A 24,550-nucleotide genomic window follows, 5' to 3' on the forward strand; every position below is an offset into this window, starting at 1 on the left:
CATCAATCGGTGGCGTCATGGCTGGCTGCTCCGCCCCCTAGTAAAGCGCGGTGACGAGGAGAAGGTGATGATAACGACGGGCGCTGGCGGCAAAGGACGTTCGGCACGGCAGGCGCCATTGCTGTGCACTCAGCGACATCGGACTGCCCTCGCCACTGGGTCCTCCAAACGGACATGGATATCGTCGTCGTGTAGCCGAGGGGTCTTCCCGCGAAAAAATTATCTTTTGGGGATCGGCGGAGTTTATGCGCCGAGGAGCCGAAGGCGAGCGCGGCGGCACGTCTGTGTTTTTTCGACTCTGCTGCTCGCAGTGCGAAGCCCGGAGGGCGGGGCCTGGCTGCGCCGTGTCACGTGGTAAGGTTTATCTGCGCTCGCGCGCTGGCTCGCGTCGCTGCCTTCAGTTGGCCGTTGCGCTGTGGTGAGAGGCGGAGCTCGGCCAGGCGGTGTTCCTCCTCACTCTCCAACAGCAGCGCAGATCGGGAGAGACACCACCGAGTCCGGGTTAGAAACATATTCCATATCGAAATGATAAAATAACGAGATAGCAATAAATCCTGCTTCCAATTATAGTGATCTTACGTTACTGAAACAAGTATTAAATTCCTTTAGAGTTAATGGTTTTTACTTGTAGGGTAGAATTACTTACACTTTTTTAATTTTCTGAAACATCATTGAGTATTTACATCAAGAACTTTTACTCAGAGAGGGGTAGCTGCGTGGAACGAGCTTCCAGTAGAAGTGGTAGAGGCAGGCTCGATATTGTCATTTAAAGTAAAATTGGATAGCTATATGGACAGGAAAGGAACGGAGGGTTATGGGCTGAGTGCAGGTCAGTGGGACTAGATGAGAGTAAGAGTTCGGCATGGACTAGAAGGGCCAAGATGACCTGTTTCCGTGCTGTAATTGTTATATGGTTATATGTTTGATTTTGACATATCGGTTTAGGAGGTATAAAGGACAAGTTGAGACCAGAGTGGGTAGGTTGTCACTGGAGTTGTCTCGTGAAGAATGAGGATGAGTTCTAGAAAGATCTCAGTGGAACACTGAGCTTGAGAACTTTGACAGGGTTGATGCTGAGTAACTTTTACTTGTGGTTGTGAGTCTACAGCTGGCCGGGGTGTTCATAACCTGAAATAAGAAAATACCTTACACAGATGTTCTAAATCATTTGTTATAGAGGAAGGTATACGTATAGTGTGGATTAATTTGAAGATTGAGACTGAATCAACTGGGAGCAGTGAAGGGAGGTTGAGCCAGGGTCGTTTGACTAATGATTGATATAAAAGTATTGAACTGTTGATTAGGAGACGTCATTATTTCGTATAGGAAGTATCAATTGGTGGTTAGAAAGGTTGGGATGAATATCTTCTGGAACAGGAAGCACACATATAATAGTTGTGAGGTTTTGGCAAATGAGTTAAATTGCTAGCATAACGGCATATTATAGAAGCACAGCTCTAGTGACCCAGAATTCATCTTGACTGTTGCTGCTGTCTGTGTGGAGATTGAACATATTCCCCGACTGCATGGGTTGCTTCCCAGCACTCCCATTTTTCTCCCACTCCCCATAAATGTATTGGTTGTTAGGTCATTTCACTGCTGTAAATTATCTCTCCTGCAGGTGGATGGGGGATGTTGGAAGAGTTGTCCACCATGTAAGAGGGTAGAGTGATATGAGTGGAATTTCTTAGAGCTAGGTTAAATGATGTTAAGAAATGAGATTCTTTTTTGTTAGGAAAACGGTAGCAGGCCTTTCAGGCATGTTCTGTCATAGTATTAGACCATGGCTGTTGCGTATCATGGGTCCATCTGTTAACCAATCTTTGGCCCAACCAGCTTATGTTGTTTACCCAACTCATCCCAATTTCCTGCACTTGTCCCATTTTTTAAAAAAAAACTCTAACCCACTGTGTACACATCCAAGTACCTTTTAAATTATATTATTGTACCTGCCTCAACCAATTCTTCTGGAAGCTCATTACATACTGTGAAAGTGTTGTATTTCAGGTCCCTTTTAAATCATTTTCTCTCTGACCTTAAACCTATGCCCCCTAGTTTTGCACCTTGGAGAAAAGGCTGTTACCATTTATATTATCTACCCTCCTCATCATTGGGCGCCACAGTAGCTTAGCGTTTAGTGTGGCATTATCGCAGCTCGATGCGTTTCAGAGCCGATTCCAGCGTTCTGTAAGGAGTCTGTACATCCCACCTGTCGAATGTGTGGGTTTTCCCCAGGTGCTCTGTTTCCTCCCACAGTTCAAAGACATAATGGGTAGGCTTACTGGTCATTGTAAATTGTCCTGTAATTAGGTGTAGCCCCCCGGCCACCCTCAGGGTCACTTGGTTCACTGTCATCTAGGGAAATAGCCCTCAGCCCCGCCAAACTGGGGAATCAGTTTGTGTGGATGCTGTGTGATGTACCCCACCCCGCCCAAGTAACAGACAGTACACCAGATACGATTAAATGATTTACAGTTTATAGATTTTACTGGAACTATATAATTAATAGAGAATAAAATACAAAAGGAAAATAAAAGGTGCCACACTTATCAAAGTTCAATCTCTTCGTGCACAGTTGGAGCTCAGGACCCTTCTTCTTCACCCTGCGACCCCTCGGACCACCTCGACCGGCCGCCTGGGACCAACACCGGTGGTCGACCAGATGCTCCACACGAGTCCGTCTCCGTCTCCTCCCCAAACGCCCGCCTCAGGATCCGACCCCCATTAGCGGACTCACAGCACCTGCTCCATCCTCTGTCTCGCTCTCCCGCCTTCTGCCCCAAAAATCCCCCTGGCAGTGCAAGCAATTTAGCTGCCCTCCTTGCCAGAGAAGACACACTGAAAACTTTCCCCACTCTTTCAAATAACTGACAACTGTCACTATGGTGGAAGTGAGCCTGACAGCTCTAACGCCATCACCAGCCTGCCTACTTAAACTTTCAACCAATCCCTGTTGCTCTCCCTCAACTGAGCACTGCCACTCATCTAACAACTGAGAGGTGCACTCCGCCCACATCTCGCACGCCTCCGCCCCTTCTGGGGAGGACACTATCCCAAACGCCAGGCAGAGCCTGCCATAGCTAGAACATTTATTTGCAGACCCTACCTCCAAATCAGACCACTCTTTCCTCTCTCTCCCAACAGCATGGACAGCCCCAAGTTCCACCTCCAACTCATCAATGCTAGTCTGAACTCGAACAAAGACCTCACCCACCACGCATACAGCAATAACCAGCAAATAACCCACAGAGACATACATTACTCGTTTAACCAGGGCACCCACACAGCATACCAGTAGATCCAATTCTGGACGAAAGCCCACACAATGTAGCCCTCCTCGGGGTCTGACCCCGTTAGCGGACTCACAGCACCTGGTCCATCCTCTGTCTCGCTCTCCCGCCTTCTGCCCCAAAAACCCGCGCATACAGTATCTTCAAATACACCAGAAACATAACAACTATCCCAATTGGTTCATTCGTCCTCCTGTCAATACAAAACAAACTGCTAGCTGGAAGGACTTTCTCAGTGTTTAACATAACAAAGAAGCATTCCTAAGTATAACATAATAAAGAAGCCATTTTAATTAGTCTTCGCAGTAACATAAAAGACGAAACCCCCTTATATAGTTAAGAGTTAATCAGGCTTGTTGGGGGTGGCTTGAAAGGCCAGAAAGAGATGAGATTGCTGGGCCCTTGACCAGAATCTTCGTGTTCTCTCTCGCCACAGGTCAGGTCCTGGAGGACTGGCGAGAGGCTAATGTTTGAGAAGAGAAGAAGGGAAAATCCTGGGAGTTCTCGAGCAGTGAGTCTCGCGTCAGTTGAAGGGAAATTGTTGGAGAAAATTCTTAAGGATAGGAAATAAGAACATTTGGAAACTCATGGTCTAATGAGCAGGAGCTAGTATGGCTTTGTGCATGGCAAGTCGTGCCTTACCAACTTGATTGAGTTTTTTGACAAGGTGACAAAAGAGATTGATGAGGGTAGGGCAGTGGATGTTGTCCACATGGATTTTAATAAGACCATAAGACATGGGTGCAGAATTAGGCCATTCAGCCCTTTGAGTCTGCTCTGCCATTCCATCATGGCTGATCCCTGATCTCACTCAACCCCATACACCTGCCTTCTCGCCATATCCTTTGATGCTCTCACGGATCAGGAAATGGTCAACTTCTGCCTTAAATACTGTATACACATGGACTTGGACTCCACTACAGTCTGTGGCAGAACATTCCACGGATTTACTACCCTCTGGGTAAAAAAAAAAATTCCTCTTTACCTCTGTTCTAAAGGTTCACCCCTCAATTTTGAGGCTGTGCCCTCAAGTTCTGGATACCCCACCACAGGAAAAATCCTCTTCACATCAACCATATCTAGTCCTTTCAACATTCGGTAGGTTTCAGTGAGACCCCCCTGCATTCTTCTAAGTTCCAGTGAGTACAGGCCCAAAGTTGCCAAACACTCCTCACATTAACTCCTTTCCTGGAATCATCCTTGTGAACCTCCTGTGGACTCTCCAATGACAAAACATCCTTTCTGAGATATGGGGCCAGAAACTGTTGACAATACTCCAAATACGGCCTGACTAGTGTCTTATAAAGGTTCAGCATCATCTCCTTGCTTTTATATTCTATTCCCCTTGAAATAAATGTCAACATTGCGTTTGCCTTCTTTACCACAGACTCAACCTGTAAATTAACCTGCTGGGAGTCTTGCACAGGGACTCCCAAGTCCCTCTGATGTTTGAACCTTCTCCCCATTTAGATAATAGTCCACACTATTGTTCCTTTTTATCAAAATGTATTATCATACATTTCCCAACACTGTATTCCATCTGCCATTTTTTTTGTCCATTCTTCCAAATTGTCTTAAGGCCTGTTGCAGTCGCATTGTTTCCTCAGCACTACCTACCACTTCACCTATCTTCATATCATCCGCAAACTTTGTCACAAAGCCATCAATTCCATTATCCAATCATTGACAAGCAGCGTGAAAAGTAGCAAGGAACACCACTAGTCACTGACAGCCAACCAGAAATGGCCTCCTTTATTCCCACTTGCTGCCTCCTGCGGGTCAGCCATTCCACTATCCATGCCAGTATCTTTCCTGTAACACCATAGGATTTTGATGAAGTCTGTCATGGGAGTCTAATCCAGAAGATTAAGCTGCGTGAGTCTGCGGCAAGTTGGCTGTTTGGATTCAGAACTGGCTTGCACATAAAAGACAGAGGGTAGTGGTTGGAGGGACTTAATCGAGCTGGAGGTCGGTGGTTAGTGGAGTTCCGCAGGGATTTGTGCTGGAACCTCTGCTGTTTGTGATGTACATAAGTTGCCTAGATGAAAATATAGATGGGTGGGTTAGCAAATTTGCAGATGATACCAATTTTGGTGAATTTGCAGATAGTGTGGTGGTCCCAACAGATCAATGCAGTCATAAAGAAAGCAAGACAGCGGCCATACTTTATTAGGAGTTTGAAGAGATTTGGCATGTCAACAAATACACTCAAAAACTTCTATAGTTGTACCGTGGAGAGCATTCTGACAGGCTGCATCACTGTCTGGTATGGAGGGGCTACTGCACAGGACCGAAAGAAGCTGCAGAAGGTTGTAAATCTAGTCAGCTCCATCTTAGGTACTAGCCTACAAAGTACCCAGGGCAACTTCAGGGAGCGGCATCTCAGAAAGGCAGTGTCCATTATTAAAGACCACTAGCACCCAGGGCATGCCCTTTTCTCACTGTTACCATCATGAAGGAGATACAGAAGCCCGAAGGCACACACTCAGTGATTCAGAAACAGCTTCCTCCCCTCTGCCATCCAATTCCTAAATGGACATTGAAGTTTTGGACACTACCTCACTATTTTATAATATACAGTATTTCTGTTTTTGCACATTTTTAAAAAGTCTATTCAATGCATATAATTGATTTGCTTATTTATTTTTGTTTTATTTTATTTATTATGTATTGCATTGAACTGCTGCTGCTAAGCTAACAAATTTCACGTCACGTGCAGGTGATGATAAACCTGATTCTGAAGACTGGCAAAGAATACAGTGTGTTATAGATCAGTTGCAGATATGAGCTGAGAAATGGCAGATGGAGTTTAACCCAGATAAATGTTAGGTGTTGCACCTCAGTGGGGAAAATACAAGGAGATAGTACACTGTTAAGGGCAGGGTCCTTAACAGTGTTGCTGAGCAGAGAGATCTTGGGATCCAAGTTCACAGCTCCTTGAAAGCGGCTACACAGGTCAATAAGGTGGTTAAGAAGGCTTGTGGAATGCTTGTCGAGGCATTGAGTTCAAAAGTCGAGGTTATTATGTTGCAACTTTATAAAACTCTAGTTAGGCCACATCTGGAGTATTGGGTAGAGTTCTGGTCTCCTCAGTGTAGGAAAGGTGTTGAGGCTTTGAAGAGGGCACAGAGAAGGTTTACCAGGATGCTGTCTGGTTTAGAAGGCATGTGCTCTCATGAGAGGCTGGATAAACTTGGGTGGTCTTCTCTGGAGCGCTGGAGGCTGAGGGGAGATCTGATAGAGGTTTACAAGATTATGAGAGGCACGGATAGAGAGTACAGAGAGTTTCTGTTTCCTAGGGTTGAAATACCAGAGAGCATGCATTGAAGATGAGAGGGGTTAAGTTCAAGGGGGATGTGAGGGGTAACTTTTTTTTACTCAAAGTCATGTGCTACCTGATATGGTAGTAGAGGCAAATATATTGGAGGCTTTTAAGAAACATTTGGATAGACACATGATGTAAGGAAGATGGAAGGATATGGAGATGGTGTAGGTTGGAGGGATTAGTGTTTGGGTGTTTTTGATTTGCTTTTTAGTTGGTTCAGCACAACATTATTATCCAATGCTGTACTTGTTCTATGTTCGAGCCTGGCAAACCTCTCACTATAATTCAAGCTGTCTGGTCCTGACAACATCCTTGTAAGTCTTTTCTGCACTCTTTCCGGTTCAGCATCTTTTCTGTAACAGGATGAGTAAAACTTTACACAGTGCACCCATTGCAGCCTCACCAATGACTTGTATAATTGCCACATAATGTCCCAGCTCCTACACTCAGTGCCTTAACTGATGAAGGCCAGTGTGCTAAGCACTTCTTTCACCACCTTGTCTATCTATACCGCGCCCTTCAATGAACTATGCATTATGCAACTATTCAGTTCCATTACAATTCCTAGTAACGTAGCATTCATTGTACAAGTCCTACACTGGTTTGACAGTCTAAAGCTTTTCACCTCACACTTATCTGTATTGAAATCCATTTGCCACTCCCTGGCCCACTTCCTGAACTGATCACTATCTCTCTGTAATCTAATCTTGTGACATCTGCAAACAAGCCTTGTGTGTATTTGTATCTAAAACGTTTCTTATCAATAACATAAGAAGGGTCTCAATACCAACCCCAGAAGCAGACCAGCTTCCATTCGGAGAAGTGACTTTCCATCATCACCCTCTGCTTCCTGTATTTCAAATCCATTCAATTAGCTCTCCCTGGATTCTGTGTCTGCCATGTGGGACCTTGTCAAGGACCTTGCTAGAGTCCAAAAGCACACCACTGATTTGCCCTGCCCTCCTTTAAAGAACTCTGAAAGGTTTGTGGAAAAACAAATTCCCATGTACAAAGCCATACTGACTCCTAATTAAATTGTCTGTTCAAATACCAGTAGATCCTGTGCCTCAGAATTCTCTCTAGTAACTTCCCCACTACTGAAGAGTGTCCTGTGATACCCTGACTCTTAAACAGTGGAATGGCAGGGTAACATAGCAGCTAGCTTAACACTTTACATTACTAGCTGTAACAACGGAGTTTAATTCCAGTTGGTGTCTGTAAAGTGTTTGTACATACTTCCTCCCACATTCCAAAAATGTGTGAGTTCGGGTTAATAAGTTGCTAGCATGCTATGTTGGCAACAAAAGCACAGTGACACTTGCGGGTTGCCCCTAGCACAGCTTGGAACGTGTTGGTTATTGACACAAGGAACATATTTCACTGTATACTTCAAATTACACATGACAAAGCTATTCTTTCTTTAAGTAATTAAATTAGGCATTTTCCAGTCTTTGGGAACTTCACCAATGGCCAGTAATGAAGCAAGTCCATAAGGGTGTTCACAGTTTTTTCTCTAGTCTTCCACGAAGTCCAAGGCTGTACCTGGTTCAACACTGGGGATTTATCCACTTAATACTTTCTCTCTGTTAATATGAATGTTCTCTGTTTTCCAAAACATCTACATTTGTTTCACTTTTCTCATGATTTTCTCTTCACTAAAAACGGAGAAGAAATATTTGTTAAAAATTCCACCCACCTCCTGTGCAGGTAGACTGGAGGAATCAGGTTGGTACTGGACCCCAAGAAAGGGAGTTTGTGGAGTCCCTTCGAGATGGATTCTTAGAACAGCTTGTACTGGATCTTACCAGAGAGAACGCAATCCTAGATTTAGTGTTGTGCAATGAACCGGATTTGATCAGGGACCTCGAGGTAAAGGAGCCATTAGGAGGTAGTGACCATAATATGATAAGTTTTAATCTACAATTTGAGAGGGAGAAAGGAAACTCGGAAGTGTCAGTATTACAGTTGAACAAAGGGAACTATGGTGCTATGAGGGAGGAGCTGGCCAAAGTTCAATGGAACAATACCCTAGCAGGGATGACAGTGGAACAGCGATGGCAAGTGTTTCTGGGGATAATGCGGAAGGTGCAGGATCAGTTCGTTCCAAAGAGGAAGAAAGATCCTAAGGGGAGTAAGGGGAGGCCGTGGCTGACAAGGAAAGTAATGGACGGTATAAAAATAAAAGAGAAGTATAACATAGCAAAAACGAGTGGGAAGCCGGAGGATTGGGAAACTTTTAAAGAGCAACAGAAGGTAACTAAAAAGGCAATATGCAGAGAGAAAATGAGGTACGAAGGTAAACTAGCCAAGAATATAAAGGAGGATAGTAAAAGCTTCTTTAAGTATGTGAAAAGGAAAAAAAAATAGTTAAGACCAAAATTGGGCGCTTGAAGACAGAAACGGGTGAATTTATTATGGGGAACAAAGAAATGACAGACGAGTTGAACGGGTACTTTGGATCTGTCTTCACTAGGGAAGACACAAACAATCTCCCAGATATAATAGTGGCCAAAGGACCTAAGGTAATGGATGAACTGAAGGAAATTTATATTAGGCAGGAAATGGTGTTGGATAGACTGTTGGCTGTGAAGGCTGATAAGTCCCCGGGACCTAATGGTCTGCATTCCAGGGTACTTAGAGAGGTGACTTTAGAAATCATGGACACATTGGTAATCATTTTCCAATGTTCTATAGATTCAGGATCATTTCCTGTGGATTGGAGGCTGGCTAATGTTGTCCCTATCTGCCAGAAGGGAGGAAGAGAGAAAACAGGGAATTGTAGACCGGTTAGCCTGACGTCAGTGGTGGGAAAGATGTTGGAGTCAATTATAGAAGATGAAATTACGACACATCTGGATAGCAGTAACAGGATCAGTCCGAGTCAGCATGGATTTATGAAGGGGAAATCGTGCTTGACTAATCTTCTGGAATTTTTTTGAGAATGTAATTATGAAAATGGACAAGGGAGAGCCAGTGGATGTAGTGTACCTGGACTTTCAGAAAACCTTTGATAAAGTCCCACATAGGAGATTAGTGGGCAAAATTAGGGCACATGGTATTGGGGGCAGGGTCCTGACATGGATTGAAAATTGGCTGGCTGACAGGAAAACCAAGAGTAGTGATTAATGGGTCCCTTTCGGAATGGCAGGTGGTGACCAGTGGGGTACTGCAGGGTTCAGTGCTGGGACCGCAGCTGTTTACAATATATATTAATGATTTAGGTGAGGGAATTAAAAGTAACATTAGCAGATTTGCTGATGACACAAAGCTGGGTGGCAGTGTGAAATGTGAGGAGGATGTTATGAGAATGCAGGGTGACTTGGACAGGCTGGGTGTATGGGCATATGTATGGCAGATACAGTTTAATGTGGATAAATGTGAGGTTATCCACCTTGGTGGTAAGAACAGGAAGGCAGATTATTATCTTAATGGAGTCAAGTTAGGAAAAGGGGAAGTACAACGAGATCTAGGTGTTCTTGTACATCAGTCACTGAAAGCAAGCATGCAAGTACAGCGCTGTGAAGAAAGCTAATGGCATGCTGGTCTTCATAAAAAGGGAAATTGAGTATAAGAGCAGCTGTACAGGGCCCTGGTGAGACCACACCTGGAGTACTGTGTGCAGTTTTGGTATCCAAATTTGAGGAAGGACATTCTTGCTATTGAGGGAGTGCAGCGTAGGTTCACAAGGTTAATTCCCGGGATTATTAAGAGATTGGACACGCCGGAGGCAGGAAGCATGTTCCCGCTTATGGGTGAGTCCAGAACCAGAGGCCACAGTTTAAGAATAAGGGGTAGGCCATTTAGAACGGAGTTGAGGAAAAACTTTTTCACTCAGAGAGTGGTGGATATATGGAATGCTCTGCCCCAGAAGGCTGTGGAGGTCAAGTGTCTGGATGCTTTCAAGAAAGAGATGGATAGAGCTCTTAAAGATAGTGGAATCAAAGGTTATAGGGATAAGGTAGGAACTGGATACTGATTGTGGATGATCAGCCATGATCACAGTGAATGGCGGTGCTGGCTCGAAGGGCCGAATGGCCTACTCTTGCACCTATTGTCTACATATTACACTTTGTGGCCTCTTTATCAGGTACCACCTATACCTAATAAAGTGGTCAATGAGCATATGTTTGTTTTCTTTTGTGGATGTAGCCCATCCACTTCAAGGTGTAATGTGTTGTGCATTCAGAGATGTTCTTCTGCACACAACTGTTGTAATGTGTGGTTATTTGTGTTACTGTTGCCTTCCTGTCAGCTTGAATCAGTCTAGCCATTCTCCTTTGACCTCTCTCATCAACAAGGCATCTTCACCTACAGAACTGCTGTTCAGTGGATGTTTTGTGCATTATTCTCTGTAAATGCTAGAGACTGTTGAGCATGAAAATCCTAGAAGATCAGTTTCTGAGATACTCAAACTACCCCATCTGGCACCAACAATCAGATGCATGATCTGTCACTTTGGTCACGTGTCTTTCCCATTCTGATGTTTGGTCTGAACAACTGAACCCCTTAATAATGTCTGCATGCTTTTATGCATGAGTTGCTGCCACGTGATTGGCTGATTAGATATTTGCATTAACAAGCAAGTGTACCTAATAAAGTGGCCACCGAGTGTAGGCTGATTACTAAGAGGGCCTACTCTCTCCCTAGTCACCCTTGTAATATATCTGTAGAACCTCCTGGGATTTTCCTTAATGCTTTTAGATCCTCCAAAGACAGTCAATTTGATTTCCTCAAATGTATTCTTAATCTTTTTATAGTCACAAAGGGTTTACTCCTCTGACCTCCTAAATCTAGTCTATCTGGTGCAATCCAAGTACAAAGTTCAAAATAAACTTATCAAAGTACCTTAATTTGTTACCATATACTACCTTGAGGTCGTTTTCTTACAGGAAAGTAGAATGCCTTAGAATTTATGCAAAACTACATATGAACAGACAAAGACTGAGAAACAGTCAATGTGCAAAAGAAAAATTGTGCAAATAAAAGATAATACTAAGAACATAGTAAGTAAAGAGTCCTTGAAAGGGAGTCTGTAGGGAATCAGTTCAAAGTAGCAATGATTTGAAGTTGGCCAAACTGGTTCAGGAGCTTGATGGTTGTAGGGTAGTAACTGTTCCTGAACCAGCTGGTGAGGGAACTAAGGCTTCCGTACCTTCTACCTGATGGTAGTAGCGAGAAGATGTCATGGCCTATACAGTGGGGATTTTTGATGAATGCTGCTTTCTTGTGGCAGTGCCCATGCAAAGGTATTCAATGGTGGAGATGGCTTTGAATGGGCTATGTCCATCAGTTTCTGCAGCCTGTTCTATTCCTGGGCATTGGTGTTTACCTGCCAGGCCATAATGCACCTGTTAGGATGCCCTCCACAGTTTGTCAAAGTTTTTGATGACAAAATCATTGCAAAGTTCTGAGAAAGTAGAGGTGCTGTTGACACGAGCTTGTCCCAGGACAGGTTCACTGATATGTTAACGCCAAGAAATTTTAAAATACTGATACTCTCCACCCCTGTTCCCCTGATAAGGACTAGCTCATATACCTCCACTAGTCCATAATCATATCATTGATTTTGTTGATGTTGTGTGAGAGGGAATTGTTGTGGCACCATTCAACCAGATGTTCACTCTTTCCTTTGTGCCAATTCGCAAACCGCCTTTAATTTAGCCAACAATAGTGGTGTCAATTTAAATATGTCATTAGAGCAATACTTAGCTTCACAGTCGTAGGTAAGTAGATCGTGTATTCAGAGTGTTAAATTTTTAGCTGATCTTCTGCTTGCTTGATTTTTGCAGTGTCATTCCAGATTTAATCTCGAGTCAATGTTTTGCATGCCCTCTGATTCCAAATGGTAGCTCTGGACATGAGGAATATTTAAACAGATTAAGTAGCTCATCTAATGCTCTTTTAATATAGCTCAGAGACAGGCTTCATACGTCATTTTAATTTATGAAAGATACCACATACTTTTGTCACTGGATTGGAAGTTTATTTTTACTTTTTTTTTAGACTAGAGAATTATTCTATTTGCCTTTCTCCATTATTGAGCAGCATAAACTGGACATGTGGATAGGGTGGTGAAGAAAGCTTTTTGTTTGCTGGCCTTTATTAATCAGAGCATTGAGTATAGGAGTTGGGATGTAATGTTGAATTTGTATAAGGCATTGTTAAGGCCAAATCTGGAGTATTGTGTACAGTTCTGGTCACCGAATTATAGGAAAGATGTCAATAAAATTGAGAGAGTACAGAAGAGGTTTACTAAAATGTTGCCTGGGTTTCATCTCCTAAGTTACAGAGAGAGGTTGAACAAGTTAGGTCTTTATTCTTTGGAGTGTAGAAGGTTGAGGTGGGGTTTGATAGAGGTGTTTAAAATTATGAGGGGGATTGATAGAGTTGACGTGGTTAGACTTTTTCCATTGGGAGTGGGGAAGATTCAAACAAGAGGACATGGGTTGAGAATTAGAGGACAAAAATTTAGGGGTAACGTGAGGGGGAACTTCTTTACTCTGAGAGTGGTCGCTGTGTGGAACGAGCTTCCAGCAGAAGTGTTCGAGGCAGGTTGGATGTTGTCGTTTAAAGTTAAATTGGATAGATATATGCACAGGAAAGGAATGGAGGATTATGGGCTGAGTGCAGGTCGGTGGGACTAAGATAGAGTAAGAGTTCGGCACGGACTAGAAGGGCCGAGATGGCCTGTTTCCGTGCTGTAATTGTTATATGGTTATGGATATATGTATGCTGTATGTTGACTGTACCACCTATTTGACCCTTCGGAGGTGATTCACTTCGGAAGTGTAAAAACTGATTTTACAGTAATTCTAAATTGACTTGAGATAAACATATCCAAGTATTAAGCAAAGTTGTGTTGAGTGGCGCAATGTTTATACAGAACAGTTTTGCGACAAGTATAAAGTTTGCTTGCCAAGAAATTGAATAGTTTTGCTGTATCATTGAGTTTTTATTTCTTTTGGTTGTTTTTTAGGGGCAACTTTGCGGTTGCAGTAGGACTGGTGGGGTAACACTGCATGGCTGCAATGGCTCCTGCTCTGACAGAAACGGCTACAGAAGGACATGGATTCCAGCTGTCTTCATCATCTTTACCGTCCAGTTCCATGGAACCTGACACATTCATGCACAAAGATGATGCCAGTGTAGAACAGAAGCTCAATGGTAACATTGACACACAGGCTGCTTGGTGTCATTTGGCATATCCCTGTGTGGCACCCGGGCATGGTCATGATGCAACTGAATTGAAGAATGTACCTTATGGATCTACAATAGTGCACTCCTCAACCCCTCATAATACAGCCTTGTTAACCAATGCTAATTCTCTATTGGACAGACTGTCCTTAAATCTTTCTAGTAAGAAGTTGTTCAACAAAGACTCACCAAACATCATTACCAAAAATAACTCATCTTCTGACAGAATTAAGCAAGCAGCTGGTTTTAATACTGGCAAAACATATGCTGTACCTGAAGCAAAGCTAAGTCATAATAAAAATGGTATGACAGGGTTGAGCTGCCAGAAAATCAGCCCTTTGAAGTGTAAGAGAACTTTAACTGATGCTGGGGAGATGAATAAAACTTGTGTCTCTGCTTCACTAAACTTCACTGGTCAAAATGACATAACTTCAAATCAAAAGGCAGAGTTGAAACCAACCAAACAAAATTCTGTACCAGTAGCGAATGCTGTTCATGCTGAAAAGTTACTGAATTGTTCCAGGCAGTCATTGCAAGAAGAAAACCAACTCATTAGTTTCACAAGTGTATGGAAAACTGAAAAAAATGCTCGGCTGCTTGAGTGCCTTGACAGGCAGCAAAAACTAGCTAAAAAGGCCAGCAGACTCAAAAAATGTTTGCAGATAATACAAGCAAAACATATTACACACCATATTAAACAGAGAATGCAGCAGTTGATAGAATCAGATTCCCAAAGGCAGGAGGCACATGGCAAATTTGATGGTTCAATACCCAAACTTGCCTATTTGGATGGAATAAAGTGTGATGACAGTGTGCAGACTGGATTAGATCCAAAACCTGTTATTTCTGAGCTTTGCAAGTATACACGTTTTTCTAAAGCGGTGCTTTCACACATAGAAGAAAATGTGGATTCAGATGCAACATGCAGTAGCACAGATGAGGATTCAGATATGGAAGATATTTCATCGAGGAGGAATATCTCTGTGTAAGTAGAATTGCTAACACTAATTTTAATCATGAATTCCTGCAGAATGGGTCAGCTTCATCTCACGGGAAAAAAAATGTTGGTTTTTATCATCACTTCAAACAACTTGTTGAATCCCATGAGTAGTTATAGACATTTGAATATTTTTAAATGTTGGGATATTGGATGTGGGTGGCTGCTTTATGTTGCTAGGTGCCAAAAATCCCATTTAACTGATCCTGATGGCAACTGACATACAGAAAAAGGAAAATCCAAGACTTAAGATAGTTAGGTCTATGTAGGCAGCTTTATGTAAGCTTAATGCAGGCATTGTCACTTTAGTGCAGTCAGTAAAATCTGAGCTTTTAAAACATAGTTCGCTACAGCGTAGGAACTGGCCCTTCGGCTCAACGTTGTGTAGAAATAATTGAGTTAATGACACCTCATTCTTTTTGCACATGATTCATATCCCTCCGTTCTCTAAATATTTTATGCACCCATCTAAGAGGCTTTCAAATGCCTCTATTGTATCAGTCTCCACCACCACACCTGGTAGCACACCCACCGTTCTACTTTCCAAAACAAACTGGCTTGCACATCATCTTTGAACCTACACCTGTGTCACCTTAAAGGAATGTCCTCTAATGTTAAACATCTTGACTTTGAGGAAGAGGCAACCAGCTGTCTATCCATGCCTCCTATCAGGTATCTGCTCAGCCACTTTTGTTCCAGAGGAAACAACCACACTGACCTGTAATCCGAGCAGCATCCTGGCAAATCTATTCTGCACCCTCTCCAAAGCCTCCACATCCTTCCTATAAAGGGGTGTTCAGAATTGAATGCAATACTCCAGATGCAGCCTAACCAGAGTTTCGTAAAGCTGCAACATATCTTCCTCAGTCTTGAACCCGATGCTTTGACTTAAAAGGCAAGCTTGCCATACACCTTTACCACATATTGTGCGGCCACTTTCAGGGAGTTAAGGACTTGGACCCCAAGATCTCTCCGTACATCAATGCTGTTAAGGGCCCTACTATTAACTTTACATTTGATTTCTCAAAGTGCAGCAACTCACACTTGGCCGGATTAAACCCCATCTTCTATTTCTCTGCTTATATCTGTGACTTCTATACCCTACTGTGTCCTTTGGCAATCGTCTGTACAGTCTACAGCATTGACAATCCTTGTGTCATTTGCAAACTTACTAATTCACCCAACTATTCTTTTCATCCAAGTCACTTACATGCGCATGTGCTGAATATTACAAACAAAGGAGGTGCCTGCAGAACAGCACTAGTTATGGACCTCTAGCTGGAATAAGAAACATTGACCGCTACCCTATGTCTTCTATGGGAAGCCATATTAGAACTTAAGAAGTTGTGATCACTTTCACTGTGACCTAAATGAAAGGTCAGTCACTTGCTTAGGCTGATATACTAACATTAGGTCTAGTATTTTCCCCCGACCCATAGTTGGACTTTCTGCATTCTGATTTAGGAAACCTACTTAACAAGTTCTGCCTTGTCTAACTCTCTTGCACTAGGGAGGTCTCAGTCTATATTGTTGAAGTCACCTGTTGTTTCCACATCCTTCATCTGCCTGTATATCTTCAATGTCCTGATAACTAGTCAAGATTCAAAATTGTTTATTGTAATTTGTCAGTGCACAAATGTAAAGGAGAAAAAATATGATTGTTACTCCTGATCTAATGCACCATTTTTAAAAAAAAGTAGAAAAAAACAATGAAAAGCAATAAATATAAATACATAAGATAGCTTCTTTATGTAGACTGTATGTACATGAAGTGACGCTAGGTACAGGAGTATCTGTGACTGATAGGAAATAATGGTGAGGAATGTGGTGGAGTGGGTTAAAGGTTCAAGGTGTCAATCTGCTTGACAGCTTAGGGAAAAGTAACGGTTTCTGTGTCTGCTGGTCCTGGTGTGGATGCTGTGTAGCCTCTTCTCTGATGAGAGTGGAGCAAACAGTACATGAGTAGGTTGGGTGGGATCCTTTGATATTGCTGGCCTTATTCTGGCATTTTTCTGTATATATGTCCTTGATGATGGGTAGGCTGGCGCTGGTGATGCATTGCGCATTTTTTTGCTACATATTGTAGATCCCTCCTGTCTGCTGCAGTATAGTTTCTGTACCACATGGTGATGCATCATATTACGTTGCTCTCAGCTGCCCAGCTGAGGAAGGTTGTGAATATTGAGGTGCATCGTCCAGCTCTCTTCAGCCTCAAAGTAGAGGCATTGGTGAGCTTTCTTGAATGGAGGAAATGTTCCTGGATCATGAGAGGATGTGAACTCCCAGAGTTTGAAACTGCTCACAGTTTCCATTGCTGTGGAAGCTATGTATAATCCCATCCCATTACGTTCTTTACACAGAAAGAGGTGAGTGCGTGGAACTCCCTGCCAGGGGTGCTAGTAGAGGCAAATACACTATGGAATATTTAAGAAACATGGATGATAGAAAAATGGAGTGTTATGCTGGAGGGAAGGGTTACATTGATCTGAGAGTAGGTTAAAAGGTTGGCAGAACATTGTGCGCTGAAAGACCTGTACTAAGCTGTAATGTTTTCAGTGCAAAGTAAACTACAAGTCAATCTAATATGTATGTTGCTTCTTAGATTTTGAATGTTTTCTGTCAGCTGTGAATTCTAGTTCTAATTACAATTCCTGCCTCACTGTTGTCTGTTTCTTTCACAACAGATCTTGTTTGTTTGATATTTAGAACTTGCAAATTTTTATTGTTTACATGGAGAGCAAATCCATCTAACAATCAAAAAGTATTATTGCATTGCTTTTGTTGTGATAAATTTACATTTGCCTTTAAGTTTGCTGGTATTGTAACTGAAAGTGACATATGGTTGACTGAGTTCATGTAAACTTCTTTTGATGGTTAGTCATAGAGCATGACAGCACAGGACCAGGCCTTTTGACCCATCTAGTTCATGTCGAACTATTATTCTACCTAGTTCCATCTTCACTCCATTACCCCTTCCATCCATGTATTTATCCAAATACCTCTTAAATGTTGAAATTGAATCAGCATCCATCACTTCTGCTGGCAGCTTGCATCACACTAAGTGAAGAAGTTCTCCCTCATGCTCCTCTTAAACTTTTAACCTTTCACCCTTAACCCGTGACCTCTAGTTCTAGTCTCACCCAACCTCATTGCGGGGAAAAATCCTGCTGGCACTTACACTATTTATACCCCTCCTAACTTTGTATACTTCTGTCAAATCTCCCCTCATTCTCATATGCTCCAGGGAATAAAGTTCTACCATATCCAAGCTTTCCCTATAACTAGGGTCCTCAAGTATCAGCAGCATCCTTGTACTCTTTCAAACTTATTGATACCTTTCCTGTAGGTAGGTGACCAGAACTGCTCACAATACTCCAAATTATGCCTCACCAATGACTTATACAACTTCAAAATACCATTCCAACCCCTGTACTCAGTATTTTGATTTATGAAGGCCAATGTGCCGACTGCTGTCTTTACAACTCTATCTAGCTGTGTTGCGACTTTAAAAGACGTATAGTTCTGTATTCCCAGATCTCTCTGTTCTAGTATACTCAGTGCCTTCCTGTTCACTGTGTCTACGTTAAATTCAATCTGCCATTTTTCCAGCTGGTCCCAATCCCACTGTGAGCTTTGATAGCCTTCCTTGCTGTCCACTATGCCCCCAGTCTGGTGTTATCTGCAAATTTGCTGATCCACTTTACCACATTGTTATCCAAATTGTTAATATAAATGACAAACAACAACGACCCAGCACCGATCCCTGTGGCACACCACTAGTCACAGGCCTCCAGTCAGAGAAGCAGCCATCAATGACCACACTCTGGTATCTCCCAAAAAGCCAATGTTACATCCAATTTACTACCTCCATCCTGAATGCGAAGTGACTGAATCTTCTTGTCCAGCCTCCCATGTAGGAACTTGTTAAAGGCTTTGCTAAAGTTCATGTAGTCAATATCCACTGCTTTGCCTTCATCAACTTTCCTGGTAACTGCCTCAAAAAAAACTCTTAAGATTGGCTAGACATGACTTATCACACGATCCCTTAGAATCTTCCAATAAGTTAACCACTACTGATGTCAATCTCACAGGCCTATAATTTCCTGGCTTATTTTTAGTGCCTTTCTTGAACACATTTGACAAAGTCTATCCCATCCAGCCCTTATATAGTATGGGAATCCCAGTCAATATGTAGAACATTAAAATCACCTACAATCACAACCTTAATTTTTTTGCAACTGTCTGCTATCTCTCTAAAAATTTGTTCCTTTAAATCCCACTGACTATTGGGTGGTCATCCCTTTCTCATTCTTCAGTTCCACCCTTATAAGCTCGGAAGACGAGCCCTCCACTTTGTCCTATCTGAGCACCGTTGTAATATTTTCTCTGAATAATAACGTTACCTCTCTCTGTTTAATCCATCCTCCTTTATCATGTCCAAAACAATGGAACCCCAGAACATTGAGATGCCCGTCCCACCCCTCCTGCAACGAAGTCTCACTAATGGCTAATGTCATAATTCCACATGCTGACCCATAGTCTAAGCTAATCCACCATACTCCTTGCATTAAAATAGATGTAACTCAGAATATTATTCTCACCATGTTCAACCTTTATATTCCTGGTTAGTATGCAAACTTAACAACATCTTTTCCCTCAACCACTCTGCCTGGCACTCCAGTTCCCATCCACCTGCAACTCTAGTTTAATCCTGCTGGGACAGCACTAGCAAGCCTTCTCTCAATGAAATTCCTTTCCAGTTCAGGTGCAACCCATCCTGTCTGTACAGGTCCCACCTTCCCTGTAAGTGAACCCAATGACTGAGAAAACTGAAGCCCTCCCTCCTAAGCCATCTCCTTAGCCACATGTTAAGCTGTAATATTTTCCTATTTCTTGTCTCACGAGCACCTGGAGATATCCCTGAAGTCACTCTGCATGACCTTGTCACTCTCCCTGCCTATGTCATTGGTGCCTATGTAGACCACAGCCTCTGACTGTTCACTGTTCCACTTTAGAATGCTGTGGTCTTGATCTGAGACATCCTTGACCTTGGCACCTGGTAAGCAGCATACCATCCTGGAATCTCATTTTCATCCACAGAACCTGTCTGTTCCCCTAACCAATGAATCCTCTATCACTACTGCTTGCCTCATCTCTCCCTTCCCTTCTGATCACAGAGTCATACTCAGTGCCTGAGACCTGACAACTGTGACTTTCCTCTGCTAGGTCACTCTCCCCCCACCCCACCCCAACAGTATCTAAAGTAGTATATTTATTGAGAGCACGCCAGAGGTGTATCTGCTGGCTACCTCCCCCCTTTTCCTCTTTCGATAGTCACCTGTATCCTACACCTTAAGTATAACTACCTCCCTGTATTGCCTGTCAACCTCCTGAATGATCTACAGTTCATCCAGCACCAATTCCCTCGTGTAGTCTGAAAGAATCTGCAGCTGGATGCATTTCCAGCAGGTGTAGTTCTCAGGAACATTGGAGGTCTCCCTGTCTTCCCACATCCTGCAAAAGGAACATTCTACTATCCTTCCAGTCTTGTGGAACAGATTGAAGCAAATATCTCTAAGGGTGTCAACAATTTCCTCTCTTAACCCTCTAACAAAGTCCAAGGATGAAATTGGTCAGTCCCCAGTGATTTAACAACGTTAATGCACTGTAAGGCCGCATATACTTCCTCCCTGGTAAAATGGATGTTCTCCAAAACATCTCCACTTGTTTCCCTCATTTTCCCTTAGCCAGAAGGTGGAGAATCTGTGGAATTCAAGTCATTGGGTATATTTACATGGAGGTTGATTGATTAGTAAGGGTATCAAAGCTTTTTGGGAGAAGGCAGGAGAATGGAGTGGAGGGGATAATAATTCAGCCATGATTGAATGGCGGAGCAGACTTGATGAGCTGGATGGCCTAGTTCTGCTCCTATGTCTTGTAGTCTTATCTCTTGGGCAGCCATGATTTTGTCTTCAGTAAATACAGAGGAGAAATATTTCTTTAAAAATCCTACTGATCTACTGCCACTCAAGATATGTCAGCCCTGCTGATCTCTAAGGAGATTTGCTCTCTCCCTAGCCACCCTTTAATGCTTAATATAGCTATGGAACCTCTTCTTTAATCTTAACTGCCAGATCCATCTCATTACTCTTTGCCCTTCTGATTTTCTTCATAAGAGTATTCTTAACCTTTTTAATCATCAAGGGCTTTGCATGATACTGAACTCATAATCCTATGAATGCTTCCTACAACTCAGAAATGTGGTTGTAAACTATATATTGGTTTATATTAGTAGCTACATTGTTCTATGACTATATAACTGAGTTCCCACACATCAGGAGATCTATGAAGCAGCCAGCAAGTCCGTTCCAACATTCTTCCAAACACTTGTCCGTATAAAAGAGCTGTACATAACTTGATACTTCATTAGGGTCATAGTCATATAGCATATAAACAAGCCCTTCAGTATCGAACTGCTGCCATTTGCCTGTGTTTGGGCTGTATCCCTCTACCACTTGGATACATGTAAATATCCAAATGTCCTTTGAATGTTGTTTTATCTGCCTCAGCCACTTTCTCATTCCATTTACAGATGCCACTGTGGAGTTGCTCCTTAGGTCCCTTTTAAATCTTTCATATCTCATCTTTAACCTGTGCCCTCTAGCTTTTACTTCCCATTTCCTGGGACTGCATTCATCCTATCTAAACCTCTCATAATCTTATACACCTGGTTCCTCAGTAAGACATTGGTGCTGAATTAGGCCATTCGACCCATCTAGTATGCTCTTCCATTCTCTTATGGCTGATTCTTTTTCCCCCCCTCTTGGCCCCATTCTCATGTCTTCTCATAACCTTTGACACCCTTGCTAATTAGTTCCTATCAACCTCTGTTTTAAGTATATCTTGGCCTCTGCAGCCTTCAGATTCAGCACTCTGGCTAAATATATTCCTTCTCTTCTGTGTTCTAAAAGAACTCTATTCTGAGGCTGTGCCCTCTGCTTCTAGATTCTCCCACTATTGGAAACATCTTCTCCACATCCACTCTATCTGTGCTTTTCACTATTTGGTAGGTTTCAATGAGATCCCCAATCATTCTTGTAAACATCTGCTTGGACTCTCTCCAATGCTAGCATATCCTTTCTTAGTTATGTTTCCTAAGACTGTTTACAATACTCCAAGTGTGGCCTGACCAACGTCTTTTAAAGCCACAGCATCCTCCAGGGAATAAAGCTCAAGCTTATCCAACCTCTCAATAACTCAGGCTTGCAAGTCCTAACAGCATTCTTTCAGATCTTCTCTGCACTCTTTCCAGTTTGATATATTTCTTGTAACAGGGCACCCAAAACTAGACGTACTACTCTTAGTGACTTCTTATCAACATTTTGTACCATTGCAACATAACATCCCAACTTCAGTACTCAGTACCCTGACTGATCAAGACCAACATGACAAACATAACAAACATAACTTTAAGCAAACAACAGGAATTCTGCAGATGCTGGAAATTCAAGCAACACACATACACATGCCCTTACACTTCCTCCCTTACCACCATTCAGGGCCCCAAACAGTCCTTCCAGGTGAGGCGACACTTCACCTGTGAGTTGACTGGGGTGATGTACTGCGTCCGGTGCTCCTGATGTGGCCTTCTATATATTGGCGAGACCCAGCGCAGACTGGGAGACCACTTTGCTGAACACCTACGCTCTGTCCACCAGAGAAAGCAGGATCTCCCAGTGGCCACACATTTTAATTCCACATCCCATTCCCATTCTGACATGTCTATCCAAGGCCTCTTCTACTGTAAAGATGAAGCCACACTCAGGTTGGAGGAACAACACCTTATATTCCGTCTGGGTAGCCTCCAACCTGATGGCATGAACATTGACTTCTCTAACTTCCACTAATGCCCCACCTCCCCCTCGTACCCCATCTGTTATTTATTTTTATACACACATTCTTTCTCTCACTCTCCTTTTTCTCCCTCTGTTCCTCTGACTATACCCCTTGCCCATCCTCTGGGTTCTCCCCCCCACCCCCCCGTCTTTCTCCTCGGACCTCCTGTCCCATGATCCTCTCATATCCCCTTTGTCAATCACCTGTCCAGCTCTCGGCTCCATCCCTTCCCCTCCTGCCTTCTCCTATCATTTTGTATCTCCCCCTCCCCCTCCCACTTTCAAATCTCTTACTAACTTCCTTCAGTTAGTCCTGACGAAGAGTCTCAGCCTGAAATGTCGACTGTACCTCTTCCTAGAGATGCTGCCTGGCGTGTTGCGTTCACCAGCAACTTTGATGTGTGTTGCTTAACTTTAAGCAAACTTTGTTTTGTACTCCTAGGTTGCTTTGTTCCAAAGCACTCCCCAGGGCCTGGCCATTCACCATACATGTCATACCCTGGTTTGGTTTCTCAAATTGCAGCATTTTGCAATTAATTGAATGCCATTTACTAATCTTCCTGCTTATTTACAAATTAATTGAGTTGCTGCTAGCATAATTTACCAGCCGCAAGTTGTTGCATCTGTCTCCTATCTTGTAAGAGTTGCAACTAAAGTGAACTTTGCAAAGCATTTGGAGCAACATCTGTTGACTGGAGAAATACATTTAGCCCAGTGCCTGAAACATCAACACTGGACATAATTGATTTAAATAAATAATCTGGATTTATACAGGCCTAAATTTGACAGTGTTTTAGATATTTTCATAATTGAAGAGAGAGACAATCTGAAGGAGTAAATAAGCTGAATCATGGCAGCAGAAATTGTGTTGTTTTGTACATTGAAAGAAATGGGCAACAATAAACTATCATCCAAGAAAATTTGGCAATAATGTGAAGTTCAGCAATGACCATTTCAGACTATTGCAGAGCAAGGTAAATACTAGTGAGTAACATTGTTAGACACAGGTGTCTGGACATCGAGCAGAATCAGGATGCTCCTGGTTATTGAGGATTTAGGGGAAAAATGTTTCAAAGCAATGCCAGGAGACTGAATATGATTATAAGGAGAATGCAGCTGAGGAAAGATTGGACAAAAATATAGTCTGCATTGAAAAACTGAACGGATCAACTTTTTCTAACTCTTTCAGTAATTGGTCCCAAAATATGTTGATGATCCTTGGATAGAAAATGTTTAAAATCCTCAATTAGTTAAATCTAAACTAAACAGGATAACCAAACATAAATGTAGTGAAGTAAAATTAAGATTTAATGTCAAGATGACATTCTTTATACAATTTGTACTCAATTCCTGAAATGGTTTATGCTAGAGCAGTGTAGCAAAACTTCTGCAATTGTTAGTGCTCACTAAATCATGTGCAAGTGGGCATTGTGGAACACCCAATGCCATTGGTATAGCTTTTTTAAAATAAGGACTTTCACTTCTATGACTTTCCAATACTAATATCTGGCTATAACCTATTGTAAATAAACACTATTTCCAGTTCATTACACAAAGTAATTATCTGGAAAATAAACCATAAACAGATTGAGTTTTCTTATCAATACTTCAGTGAAGTTGATATTTCTCTGTCAAACATCTACATTTATACTACACCTTTCTTCAATAAATGGACCAACATATTACCTAAATAATTCAATTTGCAACAAGTGCATGGTTGTATTTAATAAAGAATGCTGCATCCTATCTTGTATTCTGTTTTTTATATGCAACACTTTCATGCAATGGATTTTAAGTATTACCCAACATTGCACAGTTCAAGCACAGCTATACATGGCATAAACTAGTG

General features: G+C 42.4%; 1 protein-coding gene across 2 annotated transcripts in view; it reads left to right on the forward strand.

The window, feature by feature from the left end:
* Positions 1-42: 42 nt before the first annotated feature.
* The window catches only part of kansl1l (KAT8 regulatory NSL complex subunit 1-like), a 100,909-nt gene continuing 76,401 nt past the window's right edge, over positions 43-24,550 (forward strand). For both annotated transcript variants that reach the window (XM_072261159.1, XM_072261160.1), the window contains exons 1-2: positions 43-354; positions 13,592-14,794. In XM_072261159.1, the coding sequence (XP_072117260.1) occupies positions 13,635-14,794 (1,160 nt within the window). In that variant the 5' untranslated portion in view covers positions 43-354; positions 13,592-13,634. The remainder of the gene's footprint in view (positions 355-13,591; positions 14,795-24,550) is intronic.

The sequence above is a fragment of the Mobula birostris genome, chromosome 6, assembly GCF_030028105.1.
Source record: "Mobula birostris isolate sMobBir1 chromosome 6, sMobBir1.hap1, whole genome shotgun sequence".
In the NCBI taxonomy this organism is placed as follows: Eukaryota; Metazoa; Chordata; class Chondrichthyes; order Myliobatiformes; family Myliobatidae; genus Mobula; species Mobula birostris.